The 24,985-nt window shown below is 38.7% G+C and overlaps 1 protein-coding gene across 15 annotated transcripts in view; it reads left to right on the top strand.

The window, feature by feature from the left end:
- Positions 1-24,985, top strand: part of LOC126253313 (uncharacterized) — a 155,547-nt gene that overhangs the window by 89,992 nt on the left and 40,570 nt on the right. For 12 of the 15 annotated variants that reach the window (XR_007545940.1, XM_049954554.1, XM_049954549.1 and 9 more), the window contains 2 exons: positions 16,395-16,580; positions 22,364-22,651. The exons of 1 other annotated variant lie outside the window; for it this stretch is intronic. Coding sequence is in view for 13 of the 14 variants with exons in the window: in XM_049954554.1 (XP_049810511.1) it covers positions 16,395-16,580; positions 22,364-22,651 (474 nt within the window). In the remaining variant the exon portion in view is untranslated. The remainder of the gene's footprint in view (positions 1-16,394; positions 16,581-22,363; positions 22,652-24,985) is intronic. 2 more of the 15 variants (XM_049954556.1, XM_049954552.1) reach the window with 1 other exon arrangement.

Below are 24,985 nucleotides of genomic sequence, written 5' to 3'. Positions count from 1 at the left end.
TCACTGTGTTACAGAAGAAATGTTACACCTTGTGTTTGGAAACATGATTAGTCGAATTGAATTGTGTATTCAACAAAAGGGGGGGGGGGGAGGACACTTTCCACATTGAACGTAAAAATTTGTAAGTAAAAATGAATATTCAATAAATTAATAAATTGTATTTTACTGAGATTCATTTCGGTATATTGACTGAGGCATACGGCACGCACGGCTAGCAATCATCCGGCCCTGCGGAGAGAGTTTTTGAACACCCCGTATCTATGCTAAGTGCAAACACATACCGTGTGTTTGTGTGTATCTGTGTGTGTGTTTGTGTATGTATGTGTGTGTGTGCTTGCAAATGTGTATGTGTGTGTCTATGTGTGGAAGTGAAAGAGAGGGAGAGAGAGAGAGAGAGAGAGAGAGTGAGTGAGGTGAGGGAGTAACATTAGAGGGACAGGTTGTGAGGAAAGGAGGTGGAAATTACTGATGGTGAAGAATTTTTCCTGGAAAAACTATTAGATTGCTGCCAAACAATCTTCTTGCAAATTGTAACACAAGGCAACCAGTTCACGTGATGTCATGGGTACAGTACTGAGCACGGTCCACCTCCTTTACACGCACCGAAGAGAGTGTCAGAAGTATTGTAGTCGTACACGTACTATTAACGTCTTGGCTCTGCAGTGGTCTTACTTAAGAATTTGTCAACTTTGACTGTGTATCTGACTCCAGTTCAAAATAGGTTTTCATTCTCATTCGCTGGATGCGATTAATCACCTGAACTATTCGCACATCTAACTATTCCCTTGACGTCACAAAACCAAATTTTCCTTGTATGAAGTTGGAGAAAATTTCAACGAATGTCGTGAAAACCACCGGAGGAAAGGATGCAGAACTGCATCTGTCCGGAGTTCACCGTTGTTTTCATGAGCTCTCTCTTATCAAACGGAATAATAATTCCAAAGTTCCAAATTCGTGAATTCGAGAATATAGTGTTTTGTACTGAAACTCACATTGTGCTAAGAAAATCTACAGCAAAAACACTTATTAAAGTTTTCAGTTATGTTTGTTACTTAGCGTGAAACGCAAGTAAGATTTTTCTGTAATATCTAGCAAAACTTTAACTTTGAAAACCATTATTATTGCCACTAGTTTCAATGTTATCAATTATCCTTAGCCACTGCATCTTGAAGACAATCATTTTCTTAAATATGATTGACACAATGGTAGATTGGGGATATAACCGATGTTTTCATAGCAGCTTATGGTGATTACTAAGATCTTCGATAAAAATCGATAAGCAGTGTAATACCAACGAAAATAACCGACGCACTTCTAATAACAGGCAATAACATACTCACATAGGAGCGTTACTTCTTAAATTTTCATGTCACTGGACGACTGTCTGAAAATCTTAGATATACGACGTCTCAACTACTGTTCCCTTCTCATATCTTTCGATGTCTCTTGATTAATGTTGCAGAAATACAACTGTTTCAAAGATTCACAATGCTCCTTTTCCACATTTTTTTCCCTCAAGAGCTGCTTCCAGCTGCAATGCAGCTATTCGTCGGTACTGTGGATTCATGCTCTCATCCTCTCAACTAGTGAAACTGTTCCTCGGACATTTTCGCTAACCTAGTATATCTAGTAAGAAATCATGTCATAGATTAACTGTAGACGTAAAATTTTAAATTTCATTGCACCGCAATGCGTTTGTCTTCTGCTTCACTCCGATGACATATTGAATTGCTCACTTTTCTCTGCTGCAGACACAGATCTGTCGGCGGAATCGATTGGGACCGTCACTGCTACCCTAGTGACTAAAGACGCCGATGCCATTACTGAAGCTGTAACTGCTGTGACCTTGAACACAGCCAACACTTACGGTGCACAGTCAGCAGTAACCAGCGTGGAACCAGAGACGGGAGTGACATACAATATTTCTGACATGGAGCTTGGCCTATTAGTGTGTCAGAACCTTCTTTTAATAGATAATTCCGTGCCCTTTATAGCGAGACTGGCTCTAGGACACTATTGTAAAATTATGAATCCTACAGGTATGTACTTTCCTTGTTACACACAGATGCTGACTGTGTTGATGGCAAAATTACGTGAAATGAGGTTCTTCGTAGGTGTAAAGGCTTTAGCGCCTGCGTAAGTTAACATTAAGGTTTTCAGACAAGCCTCATCTTGCTACAAAATAACTGTTGCCGGGTCAATGGGACTGACGTTTCGATCACGTGTGGTGTTACCTTTCCCTGGATCTGCACTATTACCGCATTCGAAACGTCTGTCTTATTCAAGCAGTGACAGTACATGACAGTACAGGAAGCTACACGACAATGGGTTTTATGTGTTAAATATTCATTTAGCATATGTTGATCAATAAAAACAATCGAACATCATTCGAATATTTTTTACTTAAAGTGCAACCCTGAATATCAGGTACATTATTTCTTTATTTAGGTTTAATTGTTCAGTTTTCTTCCACTGTACTGAATGATGTTGACAAAATACTGGATGCCGTTAATTGTCAACACCTGATGCTGAGTCATACAAAATGGTGGTATCAAGTGAAATACAGCTGTACACGCATAAAAAAATACGTAATCAGTGCCGTTTGTTGCATTGTAAAATGTTAATTACATCCGGAGATATTGTAACCTAAAGTTGACGCTTGAGTACCACTCCTCCGCTGTTCGATCGTGTGTATCGGAGAGCACCGAATTACGTGGGGATCCAAAGGGAACTGTGATGGACCTTAGGTACAGAAGAGACTGGAACAGCACATTACGTCCACATGCTAACACCTTTTTATTGGTCTTTTTCACTGACGCACATGTACATTACCATGAGGGGTGAGGTACACGTTCGACGGGCGTTTCATAGGACGTGGAGGACGCATAAATTGGCCAGCCCGTTCTCCTGATCCTACACCTTTGGACTTCTATCTGTGGGGTACGTTAAAGGAGACTGTGTACCGTGATGTGCCTACAAACCCATAGGATATGAAACAACGTATTGTGGCAGCCTGCGGCGACATTACACCAGATGTACTGCGGCGTGTACGACATTCATTACGCCAGAGATTGCAATTGTGTGCAGCAAATGATGGCCACCACATTGAACATCTATTGGCCTCACATGTCGGGACACACTCTATTCCACTCCGTAATTGAAAACGGAAACCACGTGCGTACGTGTACCTGTCCGTCATTGAAAAATATATATATATTTCAGCTGCTGTTTCTGCCATTTAAAGGGAGACAATTATTGACGTGTATGAAAACAGTAAGAAAAAGAAAAACGTGAATTAGTGACAGACTACGTCGTGTACAGTCTTTCTTCAACATGCCAACAGCACTATGATTTTCTGATTTTGGTTCTGATATACTCGATATGCCTGCCACAATTGGACATGCTGTGGCGCAGACGAATAGCGGAACACTGCACGACCCGCAGAACTGTCGGATAATAGACACTGTCGATGGCCTCCTGAATGGCTTTTTTCAACCCATTTATGGTTTTGATGTTATTGCTGCACACCTTGTCTTTAATATAGCCCCACAACGAGGAGTTGCATATGTTCAGATTCGGAGAATTTGGCAGCCAATCGGGGCCGATGCGAGTCTCCTCGCGGTACCCCAGGTCCGCAAAGTGCTCCTCCAGCACATCAAACATTCTCCTGCTTCGATGGGCTAACTTGCGTCTTGCATGACCCACATTTTGTCGAAATAAGCATAAGAGGGGGGGGGGGGGGGAATAAATCATCTTCAATATCTCCACGTACCGTTTGGTAGTCACCGTGTCATTAAGGAATATCGCACCGATTACTCTGTGATTGGACATAGCACACCGCACCCGTTGAGCGTGATGAGACTTCTAGGTCGCGAAATGCGGATTCTCAGTCTTAGAAATGCGCCAATTTCGCTTATTGACGAACCCATCCAAATGAAAGTGGGCTGCGTCGCTAAAGCAAGCCATGCATACGCATACTACTTCCCATCGTGCCCCCTTGCCAACCATAGAGTCTGAACATCCTAAAGCAAACCGTTCAGAAGTCATGACAATTTCATTTTGTATAGTTCAGTGTCACCCTGCACTAAAAGAACAACGATCGTGTTTTCTATTTGTAAACTCGTGGCAGTTAGTAATTTTCATATAGCTCATATCTCTTCGCCAGTAGCGCTTCTGAAAACCTAACCGCCACAGTCGTCCTTTATTTATAATGTCATAGATGATTAATCGTGGTGTGTGTGTGTAAAACTGTAGAGGACCAACATGGTGGTTACAACTTACTGAAATTCCGTACATGCGACGTTAACATGACGATTCCTTTGTAATCAGGTAATGAATATGGTGATGCTCATATGTGCTACCATATGCATTTAATTTTGAAAGGACTAAAACTTCAATGTTATCTGTTAACAGTAAATTTATACGAACATTTATGGTGCAAATTGCGATGTTTTAATAATATATCAATTGTGAAATCTGCATGTCATTTGCCGATACAGTTCCAAAATAGCGTAGGAATGAAAATAAGTGTCTAGACACACATAGAATTCTACATAACTGTAGTAAATTATTGGAGTATTGATCAATAAGGATATTTTTAAGTATTTTAAGGCTCTGAAATACATATTGCGATAGTGCATACCACAGCAGTTTGTTTCTTTAAGGAGCAATATGTATCGTTAGTAAGGGCAATCACAATGTTGCGTAGGCAAATCTAGGATGTAGAAAGGTAAGTACAAATAATTCTCGATACAACAAGATACAATACAGGTGCACGTGGAGACGCGGAGATAAAACATTTCAGGAAAAGACGGATATAGTGTTGCACCAGTATTTTACGAATGAATCAGTATTATTTTCAAGAATACTGGGGCTTAGTGGACGTAGGAAAAATGTGATATGAAAATACACGCTTGTGAGAAGGATAAAACGACCAATTGAGATTGAAGGCATGAACCTGAAGAGTGTAACGGGAATTTGGCTGTTATGGTTCATAACGGAAGGAACACCAAATAAAAATTATGATACTGTAAAGGAAGCAGGTGACCTAGAAAAAGTTTGGCAACGGTCAAGATGCTCCAAAAATTAAATAATAAAACGTTAGTTATTAGATTGAAGGAAAAGCAAACGCTATACAATACTCATAAAACCTAGTGGGAGGATTACGATTGGAAAAGAGATGATGAAAAGGTCACGATCCAGGGATAAAATATTTCCTCTGTTACGTTCAATCTGTATCTTACAGATGTAAATAAGGAAAGGAATCAAAGGTAAATGATTCGTAGGTCCGAAGGGAGAATTCAAAATAAGGGTGAAATCTATGAGTGGAAATTTTTCTATTATAATGCTATACTCAGTTTTTTTTTTTTTTTAGTTAGTTGAATGTCTTCAAGTAAGACCAAAAGCCAGCGCACGTGTTCCATCCATATCAATATTTATAGTGAAAGGTTTTTTTCATCATGACAAAATTATGTACATCAGTAAGTGACTTTGTGTCCTAGGTACAGTGGTCGATACGGAAAAGACTCTAGGAGGGGGCGATAAAAATACCTTGGGCTACTTTTACTTCTACTGTAATAAAAAATAGTCATGTCACTCTCAAAGTTTAAGAAAGTTTTATTTAAACTGATTATACACATATACAAGACAATGCCATCTTACACTACAGAAGAGTTACAATTGTGGTTCTCTGTCTTAAATGATTAATTCTATGCGCCTATTCTTCATGTCAAGTTGATCAATTACCTCGCCAACAGGACAATCAATGTCAGTGTTCAACAGAGCTAAGCCATTAAGTCGATCTTCCTTCATTGTCGACCTCAGCCATGTCTTTGTACGTCGCAGTGATGAAAACCCTCTTTCTATTGTAGCAATAAATACAGGTGGACAAGCAAACATCTTGTCCAATTTGTGCAAACTGGGATAGTCAGGTCTAGGACAGACAGACAACGCTTGCATAACAGAATCTCGATCATTAAGAGCGTTTATGCTCGTTTGCTTGTATTGAAGAATCTCTACCATTAGTCTCTTTTTAATCACCAAGAGCGATTGTTCTTCTGAAAACGGTATTTAGGTTAAGCACTGGTTCAATTTATGTGCCTGATCATTACCGTTATGTTCCAGTAGTTATGATGGCGAAAGTATGTTGAATTTTAAATGATAATGCTACTTAGGAAAGTACAACTACTCTATTCGGCCGAGTCGAATCAAGAAATAAATAAATCAATAGCGTGCGGTCTGACTGGCGGGGACGGCCGTGGGTGGCAATGCGATCGTCCCCGCATGGCGGTTGGGGGGAACCTCGCGCACCAGCCATATGTATCCGCCACTGCCTAGGTAGAACGGTTTTCATTCCGTCCTGTATGGTCACTTCACTTTACTGAATGTTCTTCCAACATAACATTAAAAATATAGTAATGCATGTTCTGCGAGACAAATGCCCAGATATTTGAACCTTGATTTGTTGTTAGGTACAGGAACGATTACGGCCGCCGCCACGGAAGTGATGTCTGCACGCAAGCTTACCACAACAGCGGCCGCAGGCACATCTGAAGGACCTTTCGACACAAGTCGTGTCCCTGATGCTGAGTACGCTGCGACGAGCTTGACGCAACAACAGGAACCCTCTTCACACATCTCGTCCTTGACCAAACTCAAAGAAGTGTGCAGACATCTGAATCAAGTAAAGAATAAAATGTTTGGACCATTTTTACCGGGGCTCTGCAAGCACGTCAATGAAACAGGTAGAAACGTTGCCCTACTAGATTAATGTTAATATTAGCGGAGATGCATATTTCTTATTCAATTATTAGAATGGAACTTTTGTTTGTATCGTTATTGTTCCGCTTGTTGGATTATGGTTGCTACGTTTTTATTAATCGATTTTATTTATTATTTGTAGTTCACTGTTGTTACTGAGTTTACACATTATCATTTTGTCATTTGGAGATTGTGAATGGTGTCGTAGTGGCCCCATATCAGTTAGAAGGCCCGCACAATAGACATGCGAGGTGGGATGCCGACCTCCCTTCAATAGCTCATATCAAAGGATGGCCAGTGAATGTAAACATCAACAGACCTTCTGCATAAACAGGGCACTACCTCATGAAATTCTTGTGACAGAGTTCCACCAATTGGAATTAATGTGACTAAGTGTAGCACTCCACCAAATCAGTGTTATAAGCATGCCAGCAATGTCAGACCAGCAATGTGTACCTATAGATAGGACAGTTCTGGCCAATATCTACACCAGCTCCCGCCCACTGGAAAGTCGCCCTCATCTTCTGTAGAAATTAGTATCTTCTTGGGTGTAACGCCACTTTGGAATAGTGTAGCGTAGTATTGTCCTTGTTATTATTTCTTTTCATTGTCTTTTAACTTTTATCTGGTTTTGCATTACAAGAATTATAGTGTTTCTTGTTGTTCTTGAGATTGGAAATTAGTGCACGCCAAGTAGGCGTTTTAGTTAAATAAATTGTGTTCAAACTTGATCGTTGGTTCCTTCCTGAACACAGTAAGACACTACAAACGGAGTTGTGGACGCTAGAAAGGAAGCGCCAATTAGAAAAATCGGAATATTTTCGGCATATTCTTTGTTTCAGTAGAGGGGCTACAGCAGCGATGGCAAACAGAAACATTTGCACCGATAATACCAGCCCGCAGAGCATGGCAAGAAAATAGTTCTCACGTTTTAGGGTGGGTCGTTCTGACCTTAGTGACTCTATAGGGTCAGGATCATCTTATTGTTGTACTGAATATCACTGAAACTCATTAACTCCCAATGATCTTAGCAGACATAACAGGTTATCGAAATTGTTCAAATGTGTGGAAATCTTATGGAACTTAACTGCTAAGCTCATCAGTCCCTAATCTTACACACTATTTAACCTAGATCATCTCAAGGAGAAACACACACACCCATGCCCGAGGGAGGACTCGAACCTACTCCGGGACCAGCCGCTCAGTCCATGACTGCAGCGCCTCAGACCCCTCGGCTATTACCACGCGGCTATACAATTTGTCTAAGAAAAACTTTAACTAGTTGACAGGATGAGAGCATGGGTCAGCACCTCTACCTTGCCGCTGGAAGCAGCTCTTGCCAGGAAAATATGTCGAGGCCCACTATGAATCTGAGAAACAAATGCATTTTTTATCTGCAGTATTTATGAAGAGACGTGAGAAGATATGTGGTGACGCAGGACAGCAATTATGAAGTTGCACATGTAAGATTTTCAGACTCTCATCCAGTTACAGAAGAAAACTTAAGAACTAAGATCCAATTGGGGTATGATATTGACTGTCATTAGATGTGTGTGAATTATTTAAGGTAGTTGTTATTGATATTTATGGAAGATCTTAGTAATCTCCCATCAACTGCAATGAAAACTTCTATTTCGGCTAAAGCATACGGTTGTTGCCAGTCATCACCATAACGATGTGACTGTTTTCAAGATAAAGTAGGTAATGATGATTTGTGACATAGAAACTAATAACAATAATAACGCATTATGATTTCAAAATATTACAGAAAATCTCTTACTTGTGATTGGCTGTAAGTAATAATCAAGACTGATAACATTAATAAATAGTTTTGCTGTAGATGATGGTCGTACAACGAGATTTTCCTTGCAAACAAATCTATTTCCGATTTCCCAAAGTTGGAATTTTGGAATTATCATTCCATTTGATAAGAGAGATGATACAGAAACCACTGAGGACTCATGAAAGCTTCGTTCTACATCGTTTCCGTCGATAGTTCTTACGACATGCATTATGATTATCTCCACCTTCGTAAAAAAAAAAATCATATTTAATTAAATCAAGAGTTCATGCCACATTTAACTGTGGCCATAGCACGACTGATTAGTTGCAACCCGGGACTGAATATGAAACTTCGTTTTCAATGATAATCAGATGTACAGAAAATTCTGGGAGATTCTCAAGTAAGAGCCCTTTATAGCGAAGATGTTGGTAGTAGAACTACAATACTTCAGGCACACTCTTGGGTGCGTATTAACCTAATGTTTGGTGCTTAGCACTGTACTCACGACATCACATGAATTGGCTGCCTTACAGAGAGTCGTGCGAGTTCGGAGATAATTTGTCAGCAGCCATCTGACACAGTTGAGTCAAAGAATGTTCTGCCATGTCGGTAAATTTCATCACAGTTTCTCACAACCTGTCATTCTGTCTCTCTCTCTTTCCTCCCTCCCTCTTAGAAGTGCATGAACACAGAATCTGATATCAATAAAGATGTTGACAGTTAGCGTATCTTACAGTATTCCCAATTCTGAAATGTCTGTATTATTTATCAAACGTACTAAATTTGTCAGCAACACGCAGAAGCACAACAGTGTTATTTCCGTAGTTATCTAAACTGTCTGTATTATTTGTGAACATTAGCTAAGGGCATTTTCAATTCTGGTGTTCATTTACGGTATTAGCACAATTGAAATGTTAGCATTACATGTGAAAACTGCACAATTTTCATCAGTAACTCACATACACAATATTTATGTCAAGAGTTACAATGTTAACTCCACATCTAAGCTATCTGTATTATTTATCAAAATTACGTTAAGACATTGACCACACCGGAGCAATGTACAAAATTTGCTCATCTAATATGATGTGTTACTTTTCAACAGTACGAAAGATGCACCAACGGAACACACACAATGTTAAGTGTCACAATATTATTTTCACGTGTAAAGATTAACTTGAACTTCGCAGCATGCGATGTTGGATATTTGAAATTTGGTAGACGCCACATTGGTTTCCCCAACATAAATATTTCCACACCGAAATCGCTTTTAATATTGCATAATAGCTGCACAAAACACGTTATCCAAAATAATATGTTTAGGAAACAAATCTTCGTTTAGGCCTAAGAGAACCTTTCAGCTACTTCTGCACTGCTTGATTAGCGTATTATTTTAGTCGCATATGCTTTGTACTCTTATAGAAAGATAAGAAAGGCAATTTAGACGAGTAAATAACATTTTGGACCTTAAGTTGGGAGTCAACCATCGTATTTCAAGCATCAACTCTACCTTAACCTGTGACTTGCACGATGATTGCAATCATCCACTGGCTTACGCCCATTGTCAAGTTATGGGACACACACTGACTCTCTCTCACACACCCACACACAGACACACACACACACTGTCAGCTTCTGATCGGAATATTAATTGAGTTGCGTTCTGAATGCGTGTTTATTTAGTTATTTAGTTAGTTTTCACAAGAGAGGTGACACACAAAAAACTGTGATCACAGAAATGCTGCAGATCTGTATCCTTTGCTACTGTCATTTGCACGACATTATTAAACATTATCTTCAACACAGAGGAAGGAAAATTATATTTCATGAAAGTAGGGGAACAAGGATTTAGATGTAGCCATTGCACAGTTGATGGCAGAGATGTCCTTTGTTTACGGGGGGGGGGGGGTTACTTCTTGTACCAGTTGTGACGCTAACTTCAACCGTTGCCTGTTTCCAAGTGCAGATTTTAGATGTGGAAATAACATTGTGACTCTTGACATAAGCGTTGTGTGCATGTTTCTGCAAAGCTTATACATTTTTGATAAATAATGAAGACATTTAGGACGCGTAAATACCATACGTTACACCAGTATCATCAAACAATTTACGTAGTTATGGTAAATCATACAGATATTCTACATGGAGAAATGATAGTATGATATTTTTGTCTGCGCAGGTATGTCTCTGAGTTGCTCTAGAGGCTTATGTATTTTTGAAAAATGATACAGCCTTTTAGGTGTGGTAATACATTAACAGCAACAAGTATTGTCTATTTCTTTACATATTATGGGGTGATCAAAAAGTCTCTCCGCAGCGCCGTGTGATTGTTAGCCGCGCATGCCGTATGTTTGTTGGCCTGACCTGGGTTACTTACCTACAAGTGGACTGTGCCAACATTCTTCTGTTTCATTTATCCCAGCCAGTGTGAGTAGTACCGTTGGTGTGTGTCGTTACGTGTTGTTTGTTAATGTTTAAGTTTAGTTCCTTCGTTCGTTCGTATCGTTTGTGTTACTGGTATAATGAAGAACGTGTGTTTTTAGTCGAACAAGTATTCAAAGCTAGCGGTAAATACACAGTTTCAGTTAGTCGAACATTTAGTTCAGTTTTCCCGCAGACAACACTCCCACAAAGCGATTCTGTGCGAGATTTTATTAACAAATTTCGAAGTGCGGGTTCAGTGAAGATGCACCGAGAAGTGGTCGTCCTAGGTTTTTTCTGAGGATAAACAACTCGATACTTACGAGAAAATATCCATGACTTCGAACAAGTAGGTAAGAAACTCGCCCACACAGCTGTAAGGAAAAAATTAGAACTTTTCCCATATAAAGTGACAGTCGTGCAACAAATGAAAAATATTGATCATCGCAAGAGACTGCTTTATTGCCAATGGTTCAAAAATTTCGTTCAACAAAATGGGTTCAATATTCATAATTAAACTTTTTTAACTAATGAGACATGGTTTCATTTATCCTTTTACATGAACTCGCTAAATTCTCGTATGTGGAGTATTGAAAATCCATTGTGTATGAATGAGGAACCACTTCACTATGTGAAAATAGGAGTTTGAATTGCATACGTCACGTGCGGCTAACAATCATATGGCACTGCGGAGACTTTTTGTACACACCGTATTTATGATGAGTGCAAAGACACAACGTGTGTTTGTGGGTATCTGTGTGTGTGTTTGTGAATGTGTATGTGTGGATGTGTGTGTGTGCTTGTGAATGTGTATGTGTGTATGTGTGGAAGTGAAAGAGAGGGAGAGAGAGAGAGAAAGAGAGAGAGAGATAAATAGAGAGAGAGTGAGGTGGGGGAGTAGCATTAGAGGGACAGGTTGTGAGGAAAGGAGGTGGAAATTACTGATGGTGAAGAATTTTTCCTGGAAAAACTATTAGATTGCTGCCAAAAAATCATCTCGCAAATCGTAACACTAGGCAACCAGTTCATGTGATGTGGTGGGTACAATACTGAGCACAGTCCACCTCCTTTACACCCACCGAAGAGTGTATCAGAAGTATTGTAGTCGTACACGTACTGCTAACGACTTGGCTCAGCAGGGGTCTTACTTAAGATTCTGTCAAATTTGACTGAGTATCTGACTCCAGTTCAAAATAGGTTTTCATTCACCGTCTTGGTATGCCATTAATCACCTGAACTATTCGCACATCTAACTATTCCCTTGACTTCACAAAACCAAATTTTCCTTCTATATAGTTGGAGATAATTTTAACGAATATCATGAAAACTACCAGAGGAAACGATGCAGAACTGCAGCTGCTCAGAGTTCACCGTTGTTTTCATGTGATCTCTCTTATCAAACGGCATAATAATTCAAAAGTTCCAAATTCCGGATTTCGGGATTATATTGATTTGTACTGAATCTCACATTGTGCTACGAATAACTACAGCAAAAACATTTATTAATGTTATCAGTTATGTTTGTTACATAGCGTAAAACGCCAGTAAGACATTTTCTGTAGTATCTACCAAAACTTTAACTTTGAAAACCATTATTATTGCCACTAGTTTCAATGTTTTCAATTATCATTAGCCACGGCATCTTGAAGACCATCATTTTCTTAAATATGATTGACACAATCGTAGATTGCGGATATAATTGATGTTTTCATAGCAGCTTATGGTGATTACTAAGATCTTCGACAAAAATCGACAAGCACTGTAATACCAACGAAAATAACCGACGCACTTCTAATAACAGGCAATAACATACTCAAATAGGAGCGTTAGTTCTTAAATTTTCATGTCACTGGACGACTGTCTGAAAATCTTAGATATACGACGTCTTAACTACTGTTCGGTCCCTTCTCATATGTTTCGATGTCTCTTGATTAATGTTGCAGAGATACATCTGTTTCAAAGATTGACAATGCTACTTTTCCACATTTTTTCCCCTCAAGAGCTGCTTCCAGCTGCAATGCAGCTATTCGTCGGTGATGTGGATTCATGGTCTCATCCTCTCAACTAGTGAAACTGTTCCTCGGACATTTTCGCTAACCTACTATATCTAGTAAGAAATCATGTCATAGATTAACTGTACACGTAAAATTTTAAATTTCATTGTACCACAATGCGTTCGTCTTCTGCTTCACTCCGATGACATATTGAAATTGCTCACTTTTCTCTGCTGCAGACACAGATCTGTCGGCGGAATCGATTGGGACCGTCACTGCTACCCTAGTGACTAAAGACGCCGATGCCATTACTGAAGCTGTAACTGCTGTGACCCTGAACACAGCCAACACTTACGGTGCACAGTCAGCAGTAACCAGCGTGGAACCAGAGACGGGAGTGACATACAATATTTCTGACACGGAGCTTGGCCTATTAGTGTGTCAGAACCTTCATTTATTAGATAATTCCGTGTCCTTTATAGCGAGATGGACTCTAAGACAGTATTGTAAAATTATGAATCCTACAGGTATGTACTTTCCTTGTTACACACAGATGCTGACTGTGTTGATGGCAAAATTACGTGAAATGAGGTTCTTCATAGGTGTATAGGCTTTAGCGCCTGCGTAAGTTAACATTAAGGTTTTCAGACAAGCCGCATCTTGCTACAAAATAACTGTTGCCGGGTCAATCAGACTGACGTTTCGATATCGTGTGGTGTTACCTTTCCCTGGATCTGCACTATTACCTCATTCGAAACGTCTGTCTTATTCAAGCAGTGACAGTACATGACGGTACAGGAAGCTACACGACAATGGGTTTTATGTGTTAAATATTCATTTAGCATATGTTGATCAATAATAACAATCGAACATCATTCGAATATTTTTTACTTAAAGTGCTACCCTGAATATCAGGTACATTATTTCTTTATTTAGGTTTAATTGTTCAGTTTTCTTCCACTGTACTGAATGATGTTGACAAAATACTGGATGCCATTAATTGTCAACACGTGATGCTGAGTCATACAAAATGGTGGTATCAAGTGAAATACAGTTGTACACGCAAATGCTTTACCGCTATATATATATATATATATATATATATATATATATATATATATATATATATATATATATATATATAGGGTGAGTCACCTAACATTACCGCTGGATATATTTCGTAAACCACATCAAATACTGACGAATCGATTCCACAGACCGAACGTGAGGAGAGGGGCTAGTGTAATTTGTTAATACAAACCATAAAAAAATGCATGGAAGTAGGTTTTTTAACACAAACCTACGTTTTTTTTAAATGGAACCCCGTTAATTTTGTTGGCACATCTGAACATATAAACAAATACGTAATCAGTGCCGTTTGTTGCGTTGTAAAATGTTAATTACATCCGGAGATATTGTAACCGAAAGATGACGCTTGAGTACCACTCCTCTGCTGTTCGATCATGTGTAGTGTAGTGCATACCACAGCAGTTTGTTTCTTTTAAGGAGCAATATGTATCGTTAGTAAGGGCTATCACAATGTTGCGTTGGCCAATGTAGGATGTAAAAAGGTTAGTACAAAAAAATTCTCGATAATACAATACAGATGGACATAGAAAGGAGGAGATAAAAAAATGTTCAGGAATAAACGGATATACAGTAGTACAAGTCATTCACGAATGAATCAATATTATTTTCAGGAAAGCTAAGGTTAAGTGGGCATAGGAAAAATGTGATTAAAAAATACACTCTTATCAGAAGGATAAAAAGGAACAATTTAGAATGATGGCATGAATATGAAGAGTGCAACAGGAATTTGGCTGATACGAGTCATAATGGAAGCAACACCAAATAAAAGTCACGATACTGTAAAGGAAGCAGCTTACCTAGAAAAAACGCTTGGCAACGGTTCCAAATGCTTCAGAATTTAAAATTATTAAACGTTATTTATGGGCTTAAAGGAAAAGTAGACGAAATTCAATACGTATGAAGTCCTAGTGGGAGAATTACGATTGGAAAAGAGATGTATTCAGATTAAAAGGTCATGATGCAGGGATAAAATCTTTCCACTCTTATGTCCAATCTGTATGTTACAGATGCAAATAAGGAAAGGAATCAAAGGTAAGTGACTTGTAGGTTCGAAAGGATAATTCAAATTAAGGGTGAAAACTATGAGTGGCAATTTCACTATTATATTCCTAGATCCAGTTTTTTTCGTCAGTTTAATGTTTATAAGTAAGAACAATAAAGGCCAGCACACATGTTTCATCCATATCATCATTAATAGCGAAAGCTTTTTTTCATCATGACCAAATTATGTACATCAGTAAGTGACTCAGTGTCCTAGGTACAGTGGTGGATACAGAGAAGCCTCAAGGAGGGGGCGATAAAAATATCTTGTGCTACCTTTACTTTTCCTATAATAAAAAATAATCAAGTCACATTCAAAGTTTAAGAAAGTTTTATTTAAACTGATTATACACACATACAAGACAATGCTATCTTACACTATAAAAGAGTTACAATTGTGGTTCTCTTCCCTAAATGATTAATTCCATGCGCACCTTCTTCATGTCAAATTGGTCAATTAGCTCGCCAATAGGACAATCAATGTCAGGGTGAGTGTTCAACAGAGCTAAGCGAATTAAGTCGATCTTCCTTCATTGTCGACCTCAGCCATGTCTTTGTACGTCGCAGTGATGAAAAACCTCTTTCTATTGTAGCAATAAATACAGGTAGAAAAGTAAATATTTTGTTCAGTTTGTGCAAACTGGGATAGTCAGATCTAGGACAGACAGACAACGCTTGCATAACAGAATCTCGATCATCAAGAGTGTTTATGCTCGTATCCTTGTATTGAAGAATCTCTCCCATTAGTCTCTTTTAAATCACAAAGAGTGATCCTTCTTCAAAGAAAAGTAGTTAGGTTAAGCACTGGTTCAATTTATGTGCCAGATCATTACCGTTATGTTTCAGTAACTGTGATGGCAAAAGTATGTTGAATATAAAATGATAATGCTACATTTGAAAGTACAACTACTCGACAACTCGATTCGGTCGAGTTGAAAGACGAAATAAATAAATGAATAGCGTGCAATCTGACTGGTGGGGACGGCCGTTTGTGGCAATGTGATCGGCCCACGCAAGTGGTGAAGAGGGGGGGGGGGGGGGGCGGCTCGCACCGGGCACAACCAAAATGTATCCGCCACTGCCTAGGTAGAACCGTTTTCATTCCGTCCTGTATGGTCACTTCACTTTACTGTGTGTTCCTCCAATCGAGCATTAAAAATATGGTAATGCATGTTCTTCGAGACAAATGCCCAGAAATTTTAACCTTGATTTGTTGTTAGGTACGGGAACGAATACGGCCGCCGTCACGGAAGTGATGTCTGCACGCAAGCTTACCACAACAGCGGCCACTGGCACATCTGAAGGACCTTTCGACACAAGTCGTGTCCCTGATACTGAGGAAGCTGCGACGAGCTTGACGCAACAACAGGAACCCTCTTCACACATCTCGTCCTTGACCAAACTCAGAGAAGTGTGCAGACATCTGAATCAAGTAAAGAATAAAATGTTTGGACCATTTTTACCGGGGCTCTGCAAGCACGTCGATGGACCAGGTAGAAACGTTGCCCTACAAGATTAATGTTAATAGTAACGGAGATGTATACTTCTTATTGAATTATTAAGATGGAACATTAGTTTGTAGCGTTATTGTTTCGCTTGTTGGATTATGGTAGCTACGTTGTTATTAATCTATTTTTATTTTTTATTTGTAGTTCACTGTCGCTACTGAGTTTACACATTTTCATTTTGTCATTTGGAGATTGTGAATGGTGTCGTAGTGGCCCATTATCAGTTAGAGGGCACGCACAATAGACATCCAAGGTGGGCTGCCGACCTTCCTTCAATAGCTCATACCAAAGCATCGCCAGTAAATGTAAACATCAACAGACCCTCTGCATCCACAAGGTACTACTTCATGAAAGCCGTGTGACAGAGATCCACTAATTGGAACTAATGTGACTAAGTGTAGCACTCCGCCAAATCAGCGTTATAAGCATACCAGCAGAGTCTGACAGGCAATGTGTACCTATAGCTAGGACAGCTCTGGCCAATACGTATGCCAGTTCCAGCCCACTAGAAACTCACTGTAGTCTTCTGTAGAAATTTGTATCTTCTTGGGTGTGACGCCACTTTGGAATAGTGTAGCGTAGTATTGTCCTTGTTATTATTTCTTCTCATTGTCTTGTAATTTTTAACTGGTTTTGCACTACAAGAATTTTTGTCGTCCTTGTTGTTCTTGAGATTGGAAATTAGTGCATGCCAAGTAGGCGTTTTAATTAAATTAAGTGCGTTCAAACTTAATCGTTAGTTCTTTCCTGCCGACTGTAGGACACAACAAACGGAGTTATGGCCGCTAGAAAAAAAGCGCCAAGTAGAAAAATCGGAACATTACCGGCAGGAAGCAATTAAGACGTTGCACATATAAGATCTTCCGACTGTCATCCAATTATAGAAGAAAATGTAAGAACTAAGTTCTTGACTGTCTTTAGAAGCGCGTGAATTATTTAAGGTAGTTGTTATTGATATTTATGGAAGATCTTAGTAATCCCCTATCACCTGCTATTGAAACTTCTAATACGGCTAAAGGTTACGGTTGTTAATGATGATTGGTGACATAGAAACTAATAGCAATAATAACGCTTTCCAAAGACTATGATCCCAAGATATTACAGAAAATCTCTTACTTGTGATTGACTTTAAGTAATAATCAAAACTGATAACATTAATAAACAATTTCGCAGTAAATGATGGTTGCACAACGAAAATTTTCCATGTAAACAAATGTATTTCCGATTTCCTGAGGTTGGAATTTTGGAGTTATCATTCCATTTGATAAAATAGATGACACAGAAACAACCGAGGACTCAGAAAAGCTTCGTTCTACATCGTTTCCACCGGTAGTTCTTACGACATGCATTACAGTTATCTCCAACTTCGTACAAAAACAATTAGATTTCACGAAATTAAGAGTTCATGCAACATTTAGCTGTGGCCATAGCACAAATGATAATTGCAACCCGTGACTTAAAATGAAACATTGCATTGAATGGGAATCAGATGCACAGAAAATTCTGGCAGATCCTCAAGTAAGAGAATTGTATAGCTAAGATGCTGGAAGTACAATTTCAATACTTCCAGGACACTCTTGGGTGAGTATTAACCTAATGTTTGGCGCTTAGCACTGTACTCACGACATCACATGAACTGGATGACTTCGGCAGAGAGTCGTGCGAGTTGGCAGATTCTTTGTGAGCAGCCATCTGACACAGTTGAGTCAAAAATATTTTGCCATGTCAGTAAATTTCATCACAGTTTCTCACAACCTGTCATTCTGTCTCTCTCTCTTTCCTCCCTCCCTGTTAGAAGTGCGTGAACACAGAATCAGAAATTAATAAAGATGTTGACGGTTAGCCTATCTTACAGTATTCCCAATTCTGATATGCCTGTATTATTTATCAAACATATTAAATTTGTCAGCAACACTCACAAGCACCACAATGTTATTTCCATAGTTATCTAAACTGTCTGTATTATTTGTGAACATTAGGTAAGGGTATTTTCGATACTGGTGTTGATTTACGATATTAGCACAATTGAAATGTTAGCTTTACATGTGAAAACTGCACAATTTTCATCAGTAACTCACATACACAATATTTATGTCAAGAGTTACAATGTTAACTCCACATCTAAGCTATCTGTATTATTTATCAAAATTACGTTAAGACATTGACCACACTGGAGCAATGTACAAAATTTGCTCATCTAATATGATGTGTTACTTTTCAACAGTACGAAAGATGCACCAACGGAACACACACAATGTTAAGTGTCACAATATTATTTTCACGTGTAAAGATTAACTTGAACTTCGCAGCAAGCGATGTTCGATATTTGAAATTTGGTAGACGCCACATTGGTTTCCCCAACATAAATATTTCCACATCGAAATCGCTTTTAAAATTGTTCAATAGATGCACAAAACACGATATCCAAAATAATATGCTAAGGAAACAAATCTTCGTTTAGGCCTAAGAGGACCTTTCAGCTACTTCTGCACTGCTTGATTAGCGTATTATTTTAGTCGCATATGTTTTGTACTCTTATAGAAAAACACAAAAGTCAATTTAGACACGTAAATAACATTAAGGACCTTTAGTTGGGAGTCAACCATCGTATTTGAAGCATCAACTCTACCTTAACCTGTGACTTGCATGATGACTGCATCATTCACTGGCTGACGCCCATTGTCAGGTTATGGGACACAGTTAATCTCTCTCTCTCTCTCTCTCTCTCTCTCTCTCACACACACACACACACACACACAAACACACACACATACACACACACACACACTGTCAGCTTCTGACCGGAATATTAATTGAGTTGCGTTCTGGATGCGTGTTTATTTAGTTAGTTTTCACAAGAGAAGTGACACACAAAGAACTGTGATTACAGAAAATCTGCAGACCTGTATCCTTTGCGACTGTCATTTGCACGACATTTTTAAACATTATCTTCATCATAGAAGAAGGAAAATAATATTTCATGAGAGTAGGGGAACAAGGATTTAGATGTAGCCATTGCACAGTTGATGGCAGAGATCTCCTTTGTTTACGGGGGGGGGGGGGGGGGGTTATTTCTTGTACCAGTTGTGACGCTAACTTCAACCATTGCCTGTTTCCAAGTGCAGATTTTAGATGTGGAAATAACATTGTGACTCTTGACATAAGCGTTGTGTGCATGTTTCTGCAAAGCTTATACATTTTTGATAAATAATGAAGACATTTTGGACGCGGAAATACCATGCGTTACACCAGTATCGTCAAAAAATTTACGTAGTTATGGTAAATGATACAGATATTTTAAATGTATAAATGATATTATGACATTTTTGTCTGCACAGGTGTGTATCTGAGTTGCTCTAGAGGTTTATGTATTTTTGAAAAGTGATACAGCTTTTTAGGGGTGGAAATACATTCAGTTCAACAATTATTGTCTATATCTTTACATACTATGGGGTGCTCAAAAAGTCTCTCCGTAGTGCCGTATGATTGTTAGCCGCGTGTGCCGTATGATTGTTGGCCTGCATGTGTTACTTCCCTTCAAGTGGAGTGTGCCAACATTCCACTGATTCGTTTATGCTAGCCAGCTTCAGTAGCACCGTTGGTGTGTGTCGTTACGTGTTGTCGTTAACGTTTAAGTTTAGTTCCTTCGTTCGTTCGTTTCGTTTGTGTCACTGGTATAATGAAGAACGTGTGTTTTTAGTCGAACAAGTATTCAAAGCTAGCGGTAAATACACAGTTTCGGTTAGTCGAACATTTAGTTCAGTTTTCCGGAGTCAACACTCCCACATCGCGATACTGTGCGAGATTTGATTAACAAATTTCGAAGTGCGGGTTCAGTGAAGATGCACCGAGAAGTGGTAGTCCTAGGGTTTTTCTAAGGATAAACAACTCGATATTTCCGATAAAATATCCATGACTTCGAACAAGTCAGTAAGAAAACTCGCCCACACAGCTGTAAGGAAAAAATTAGAGCTTTTCCCATACAAAGTGACAGTCGTGCAACAAATGAAAAATACTGATCATGGCAAGAGACTGCATTATTGCAAATGGTTCAAAAATTTCGTTCAACGAAATGGGTTCAATATTCTTAATGAAGCCTTTTTTAAGTGATGAGGTGTGGTTTCATTTATCCTGGTACATGAACTCGCTAAATTCTCGTATGTGGAGTATTCAAAATCCATTGTGTATGAATGAGAAACCACTTCACTATATGAAAATAGGAGTTTGGATTGCATACGTCACGCGCGGCTAACAATCATATGGCACTGCGGTGAGACTTTTTCAACACCCCGTATTTATGATGAGTGCAAAGACACACCGTGTGTTTGTGTGTATGTGTGTGTGTGCTTGTGAATGTGTATGTGTGTGTGTGCATGTGTGGAAGTAAAAGAGAGGGAGAGAGAGAGAGAGAGAGAGATAGAGAGAGAGTGAGGTGGGGGAGTAGCATTAGAGGGACAGGTTGTGAGGAAAGGAGGTGGAAGTTACTGATGGTGAAGAATTTTTCCTGGAAAAACTATTAGATTGCTGCCAAAGATCCTCTCGCAAATCGTAACACAAGGCAACCAGTTCATGTGATGTGGTGGGTACAATACTGAGCACAGTCCACCTCCTTTACACCCACCGAAGAGTGTGTCAGAAGTATTGTAGTCGTACACGTACTACTAACGACTTGGCTCAGCAGGGGTCTTACTTAAGATTCTGTCAAATTTGACTGAGTATCTGACTCCAGTTCAAAATAGGTTTTCATTCACCGTCTTGGTATGCCATTAATCACCTGAACTATTCGCACATCTAACTATTCCCTTGACTTCACAAAACCAAATTTTCCTTCTATATAGTTGCAGATAATTTTAACGAATATCATGAAAACTACCAGAGGAAACGATGCAGAACTGCAGCTGTTCAGAGTTCACCATTGTTTTCATGTGATCTCTCTTATCAAACGGAATAATAATTCAAAAGTTCCAAATTCCGGAATTCGAGAATATATTGGTTTGTACTGAATCTCACATTGTGCTACGAACAACTACAGCAAGAACATTTATTAATGTTATCAGTTATGTTTGTTACATAGCGTAAAACGCCCGTAAGACATTTTCTGTAGTATCTACCAAAACTTTAACATTGAAAACCATTATTATAGCCACTAGTTTAATTGTTTTCAATTATCATTAGCCACGGCATCTTGAAGACCATCATTTTCTTAAATATGATTGACACAATCGTAGATTGCGGATATAATTGATGTTTTCATAGCAGCTTATGGTGATTACTAAGATCTTCAACAAAAATCGATAAGCACTGTAATACCAACGAAAATAACCGACGCACTTCTAATAACAGGCAATAACATACTCAAATAGGAGCGTTAGTTCTTAAATTTTCATGTCACTGGACGACTGTCTGAAAATCTTAGATATACGACGTCTTAACTACTGTTCCCTTCTCATATCTTTCGATGTCTCTTGATTAATGTTGCAGAAATACAACTGTTTCAAACATTCACAATGCTCCTTTTCCACATTTTTTTCCCCTCATGAGCTGCTTCCAGCTACAAGGCAGCTATTCATCGGTGAGGTGGATTCATGCTCTCATCCTCTCAACTAGTCTGTTCCTCGGACATTTTCGCTAACCTACTATATCTAGTAAGAAATCATGTCATAGATTAACTGTACACGTAAAATTTTAAATTTCATTGTACCACAATGCGTTCGTCTTCTGCTTCACTCCGATGACATATTGAAATTGCTCACTTTTCTCTGCTGCAGACACAGATCTGTCGGCGGAATCGATTGGGACCGTCACTGCTACCCTAGTGACTAAAGACGCCGATGCCATTACTGAAGCTGTAACTGCTGTGACCCTGAACACAGCCAACACTTACGGTGCACAGTCAGCAGTAACCAGCGTGGAACCAGAGACGGGAGTGACATACAATATTTCTGACACGGAGCTTGGCCTATTAGTGTGTCAGAACCTTCATTTATTAGATAATTCCGTGTCCTTTATAGCGAGATGGACTCTAAGACAGTATTGTAAAATTATGAATCCTACAGGTATGTACTTTCCTTGTTACACACAGATGCTGACTGTGTTGATGGCAAAATTACGTGAAATGAGGTTCTTCATAGGTGTATAGGCTTTAGCGCCTGCGTAAGTTAACATTAAGGTTTTCAGACAAGCCGCATCTTGCTACAAAATAACTGTTGCCGGGTCAATCAGACTGACGTTTCGATATCGTGTGGTGTTACCTTTCCCTGGATCTGCACTATTACCACATTCGAAACGTCTGTCTTATTCAAGCAGTGACAGTACATGACGGTACAGGAAGCTACACGACAATGGGTTTTATGTGTTAAATATTCATTTAGCATATGTTGATCAATAAAAACAATCGAACATCATTCGAATATTTTTTACTTAAAGTGCTACCCTGAATATCAGGTACATTATTTCTTTATTTAGGTTTACTTGTCCAGTTTTCTTCCACTGTACTGAATGATGTTGACAAAATACTGGATGCCGTTAATTGTCAACACGTGATGCTGAGTCATACAAAATGGTGGTATCAAGTGAAATACAGCTGTACACGCAAATGCTTTACCGCTATATATATATATATATATATATATATATATATATATATATATATATATATATATATATATATATATATATATAGGGTGAGTCACCTAACATTACCGCTGGATACATTTCGTAAACCTTATCAAATACTGACGAATCGATTCCACAGACCGAACGTGAGGAGAGGGGCTAGTGTAATTCGTTAATACAAACCATAAAAAAATGCACGGAAGTATGTTTTTTAACACAAACCTACGTTTTTTTTAAATGGAACCCCGTTAGTTTTGTTGACACATCTGAACATATAAACAAATACGTAATCAGTGCCGATTGTTGCATTGTAAAATGTTAATTACATCCGGAGATACTGTAACCGAAAGTTGACGCTTGAGTACCACTCCTCCGCTGTTCGATCGTTTGTAGTGTAGTGCATACCACAGCAGTTCGTTTCTTTTAAGGAGCAATATGTATCGTTAGTAAGGGCTATCACAATGTTGCGTTGGCCAATGTAGGATGTGAAAAGGTAAGTGCAAAAAAATTCTCGATAATACAATACAGATGGACATAGAAAGGAGGAGATAAAAAAATGTTCAGGAATAAACGGATATACAGTAGTACAAGTCATTCACGAATGAATCAATATTATTTTCAGGAAAGCTAAGGTTAAGTGGGCATAGGAAAAATGTGATTAAAAAATACATTCTTATCAGAAGGATAAAAAGGAACAATTTAGAATGATGGCATGAATATGAAGAGTGTAACAGGAATTTGGCTGATACGAGTCATAATGGAAGCAACACCAAATAAAAGTCACGATACTGTAAAGGAAGCAGCTTACCTAGAAAAAACGCTTGGCAACGGTTCAAATTGCTTCAGAATTTAAAATTATTAAACGTTATTTATGGGCTTAAAGGAAAAGTAGACGAAATTCAATACGTATGAAGTCCTAGTGGGAGAATTACGATTGGAAAAGAGATGTATTCAGATTAAAAGGTCACGATGCAGGGATAAAATCTTTCCTCTCTTATGTCCAATCTGTATGTTACAGATGCAAATAAGGAAAGGAATCAAAGGTAAGTGACTTGTAGGTTCGAAAGGATAATTCAAATTAAGGGTGAAAACTATGAGTGGCAATTTGACTATTATATTCCTAGATCCAGTTTTTTTCGTCAGTTTAATGTTTATAAGTAAGAACAATAAAGGCCAGCACACATCTTTCATCTATATCATCATTTATAGAGAAAGCTTTTTTTCATCATCACCAAATTATATACATCAGTAAGTGACTCAGTGTCCTAGGTACAGTGGTGGATACAGAGAAGCCTCAAGGAGGGGGCGATAAAAATATCTTGAGCTACCTTTACTTTTCCTATAATAAAAAATAATCAAGTCACATTCAAAGTTTAAGAAAGTTTTATTTAAACTGATTATACACACATACAAGACAATGCTATCTTACACTATAAAAGAGTTACAATTGTGGTTCTCTTCCTTAAATGATTAATTCCATGCGCCCCTTCTTCATGTCAAATTGGTCAATTAGCTTGCCAATAGGACAATCAATGTCAGGGTGAGTGTTCAACAGAGCTAAGCGAATTAAGTCGATCTTCCTTCATTGTCGACCTCAGTCATGTCTTTGTACGTCGCAGTGATGAAAAACCTCTTTCTATTGTAGCAATAAATACAGGTAGAAAAGCAAATATTTTGTTCAGTTTGTGCAAACTGGGATAGTCAGATCTAGGACAGACAGACAACGCTTGCATAACAGAATCTCGATCATCAAGAGTGTTTATGCTCGTATCCTT

This window comes from Schistocerca nitens, chromosome 4 (assembly GCF_023898315.1).
Source record: "Schistocerca nitens isolate TAMUIC-IGC-003100 chromosome 4, iqSchNite1.1, whole genome shotgun sequence".
In the NCBI taxonomy this organism is placed as follows: domain Eukaryota; kingdom Metazoa; phylum Arthropoda; class Insecta; order Orthoptera; family Acrididae; genus Schistocerca; species Schistocerca nitens.
The sequence above is the reverse complement of the archived record's forward strand: the minus strand, read 5'-3'. Positions and strand labels throughout refer to the sequence as shown.